This window comes from Corvus brachyrhynchos, unplaced genomic scaffold (assembly GCF_000691975.1).
Source record: "Corvus brachyrhynchos isolate BGI_N302 unplaced genomic scaffold, ASM69197v1 scaffold46, whole genome shotgun sequence".
Classification (NCBI taxonomy): domain Eukaryota; kingdom Metazoa; phylum Chordata; class Aves; order Passeriformes; family Corvidae; genus Corvus; species Corvus brachyrhynchos.
The window spans coordinates 5,982,747-5,986,658 of NW_008238838.1; the positions used below are offsets into that span (position 1 = coordinate 5,982,747).

The 3,912-nt window shown below is 53.0% G+C and overlaps 1 protein-coding gene across 1 annotated transcript in view; it reads right to left on the reverse strand.

Moving 5' to 3' along the window:
- CEP164 (centrosomal protein 164) overlaps positions 1-3,912 on the reverse strand; it is a 29,358-nt gene that overhangs the window by 10,074 nt on the left and 15,372 nt on the right. Inside the window, exons 12-15 of the mRNA XM_017738381.1 lie at positions 3,529-3,669; positions 1,704-1,922; positions 452-586; positions 36-252 (exon numbers count right to left, since the gene is read on the reverse strand). Of these exons, the coding sequence (XP_017593870.1) occupies positions 36-252; positions 452-586; positions 1,704-1,922; positions 3,529-3,669 (712 nt within the window). The remainder of the gene's footprint in view (positions 1-35; positions 253-451; positions 587-1,703; positions 1,923-3,528; positions 3,670-3,912) is intronic.

Below are 3,912 nucleotides of genomic sequence, written 5' to 3' on the forward strand. Positions count from 1 at the left end.
TGGAGGCCAGCCCTGCCTGGCAATACAGATCTCACCTTCTTCTTCTCCCTGTCCAACCTCTCCCTGAGCTCACTCAGGAACTGCTCCTTCTCCTGTTCCAACTCGATCATCTCCTTCTGCCGCGCTTCCTCCATTGCCAGCTTCATTTCCTCCAAGGCAAGCTGCTGCCTCCTCTCCAGGCTCTCCTTCTCCACCAGCTGCTGGGATTCCCACTCTTCCCTCAGCTTCTGCAGCGTGGCCTCCTGCTCTGCCCTGGTAGGTTTGGAACAAGAGCACAGAAATCGGGATCCAGCACTGGACAATCAGGGCTCAGACCTGCTGCCACAGCAGGGAAGCAGCCACGAGAGGCTCAGGACCTGCCCCTGAGCAGCTGCTGGGGATGTGCACGACCCTCCCATCCCATCCCAAACCAGCAGTTCATGTCCCCAGGGACAGCAGCAGAACTTCTCACCTCATCCTCTCCTGCTCTGCCTCGATCTCTGAGGCGATTTGGGCTCGAAGCTTTTCAAGTCTCTCGGTTTTTCCCTCTCTGACAAGCAACTCTCTCTCTTCCTCCTCAGATTTTGCCAAATCTTCTTCTGGAGTGCTGAGACAGAAAATAAAAAAGAAGAAAATAGGCTCAGGAGGCTTCAATATCTCCCAGTCACTTCTCCAAGGGCTACAGCTCTGCTGGGGATCTCACTGGCTGTGGTGAGACATTCATTTCCCCTCCACACCTGCAGGACCTGCTGCTGGCACGGGAGATGCAGCCCCAGCACCAAACCTGAGCAGTGTGGGTTTAAAACTTGCTCTATCATCCTAGTTTACACTTCTTTTGGGGTTTTTTTTAACGCTCATTAAATGGCTGCAGGCTCCCAGGCAAGGTACCTGGATGCATTAGCACATCTGGAAGCTCCATATTCCTGTATTATACCTTTTGCTACACATTTTTTTCCCCTTCAGGTGCCATTTCTGCATCTTCCTTCACACCCAGACTGCATCCCCACGATGTTTCATGTCAAGATGCTGTTTCTGGCTGCTCAGAACATAAGCATCATATCCAGCAAGATAATACAGAAGCCTCAAGAGAAAAAGTCCCCCAGGGAAAGGACACAGCTCCCAGTGCTGTTCCACCCCCTGCACTGCTACCAGATCCTAGTTTCCATCCCTGCCCTGTTCCTGGAAGCCTTGTTTGGAAGTCCCTCTGTAAAAGACGCAGTATCAGAGCTCCAGATCGTTCCTCTGGGGTAACCTCATCTCCTCTAATGCTCCCATTTCCAGTCCTGTTGCTGCCGTTTAGCCCAGGATTTGAACATCTGCCAGGTGGGAGAGCTCCAAGCACTGAACTGGAAACTCCTCCCAGGTTAACCATAACTGACAGGTTCAGAGCTCCAAAAGCTCTGTGTGTGTGTGTGGAATCATGGCTCAGCCTGCAGGATGCTCTCCTGCCGCTCCTGTCAGGGTGGGAGAGTCCTTTCCTGAGCCTGCCAGTGGGGCACTGTCCATCCCAGGGTTTGCAGATCCTCACACACAGGACTGCCTGTGCCAGGCAAAGACTGTCCTTCCTCTTCCTCCCTGAGAGCCCTGATCCTGCTCCTTGCTCCCAGCTCTGAAAGCAGCACCACTTCCCAGGTGGTGGCTACAACAGCACGAGTCTGTGGCCAGCAGCAATGAAACCCCACCTTGGAAAGGCTTGGAGGAGACAGAGTAAAAAAGGAAAGTACCTGAGGGGCTTTTCTTTTTGCTGAGGAAGCTTTTCAGCTTCTTCCTCCTCCTCCTCCTTCTGCCTCATCTCCCCCTGGAATTGCTGAATTTTCTCCTCCTTTGCTTGAAATAAATGTATTTCCTCTTGCTCCAGCTCTGTCTCCATCTCCTTGACTATTTCCTCCAGGGATTCATCATTAGGCTGCTTCAAGGACTGCTCGATTTCCTTCTCAGGTTGCCTACCAAAGAGAAAAAGCTCCTTTGGCAAAAGGGTGACAGAAAACAGAGCAACACAAAAGGAACAGGAACATCCTCCAAAGAGCATCAACTCCAAACCAAAAATCTCAGAGCCACCTACACCAGAAGCTTCACTGCTGACCTCAGGTGGACCCTGAGGACCACTGGTGGATCCTCTCGCTGACTCCCAGAGAATCTCCAACTGACAAATTAAACCCAGCCCCAGCTGCACTCCAGGCCTAAATAATTCAGATTTTGGCCCACCAGAGCTCGCCTTGTGAGTGCAATAAAATCTCACTTCATGAAAAACCCTGGCCAGGCTGCCAGGCACAGGAGCAGATGCCATCAGTACCTACTCCCAGCCCAGGGATTGGTGCTTCTCATGGACCAGGTATTTTTCTGCAATTGCAACCTAAAGTGTGCTGGGAATTTGCCAGCTCCAGGCAACAGAAAGCCCTCAGCACTCCAAAATTTCAAACCCAATCTGGTTCTAATTAAGGTTTTTTTTCAGACAGACAGCAGCAAAATTATAAGGTCTGAAAGAAGCTGAAGGGGAAGGAGGGGAAAATTGAGATTAGTCTAGGAAGAAAGATTTTTGTTCTTTGCTAGCGAAAGCTGGAGCAGGAAGGTCTCTCCATGCTGTGAGACTGGCAGTGCAAGGCAGAGAGACTTCTGCCAGGAATCAGGGAAATAACAGCCCCAGTAATTCAGCCTCGAGTCAGAAGAGAAAAGGTCATTCCTGCAGCCATTAGCAAAAAGAGCAAGCCAGAGGAAAGTAGTGGGGTTCTGGAACAATCCCCCTTCGCTGGTGCCCCCCCAGAACACCCCCTGCAGCAGGTGTCCTTTATCGGGCTGCTCTGCAGAGCAATTCAGCCACTTCCACCTGGTTATCACATTCTTCCTTTTGCCCCAGTTTTCGCTCAGAAGGAGATCCAGCCAGCACACACACGTTCACACAGCACCACAGTTCCTAACAGAACAGAGATTCCTTCCCCAGCACCTCGTCCCCAGAGACACGCTGCCTAATTTTTCCAGCTGCATCTGCTGATGTGTCATTTGACACGGAATGCAAAGTCAGCACACTCACATCCACTGAGATCCTCTGTCTCAGGGAGCTGCAGGTAGGAATCCACAACTGCCACCCATGGAGCAGCACAGAACAGCGCCTTGGGCAGGAGCTGAGCCCTGACCTCTTTATTTCAATGCCACCAACGTGCCCAGTAGCTGTAAAATGGGGTGAATTAGTGGGTTTTTGCCCTTCCCCCCCCAGCTCAGCATCACTCAGCAAGTTCTGCGTGGAAGCGTTTCTCGGGGAGGGTGAACACTCGCAGCCTCAGCACGGGGAAGGCTTTCCCAAAGACAAACAAGCGGCTCTCCCTCATCCCACCGAGTCCTGAGCCACAGACCCCGAGGGCTGAGCTGCTGCTCCCGCCCTCCCCAGCACAGGCTGTTCACTTGGCACTCTGGCAGGGGAACAGCTGCCGGAGCGCCGCTGTGCCCACAAACCGCAGCTCCCGCTTCACATGCGAGCTCCAGCCACCCTGAAGGGGGACAAACGGACTGAAGCTGTCACAGTCACACCACCAGGGACTGACACGAAGCCCTTACGTGTTCTGTGGGGCAGGAAGCTCCTCAGGATCCACCAGGCAATCCAGGGCTCCCTCCTGCGGCTCTGCAGCCTCCGCCCCATCGGGATTTTCTAACCCGAAACGCTCCACTGGTGTCTCACAAGCACAGAGATCCCTCTCACTTGGCAGCACAAAAGAGGGGACAGAAGATCAGATTAGTTCAGGTCAGAGTCAAGTGGCTGCTGCAGGTGGACAAGGACGTGCAGGTGACACAGGTGGGCACCAAGCCATGCCTGCCAACAGGACCTGCCTGGCCAACACGGGGCTGCCAAAGCCACAGGGAAGCTCCACACAATTCCCACCATCTCGTGTCAGACTAACAGGCAGCTGAGGATATTATGGATATCAGTCTCAATGTGCTGGA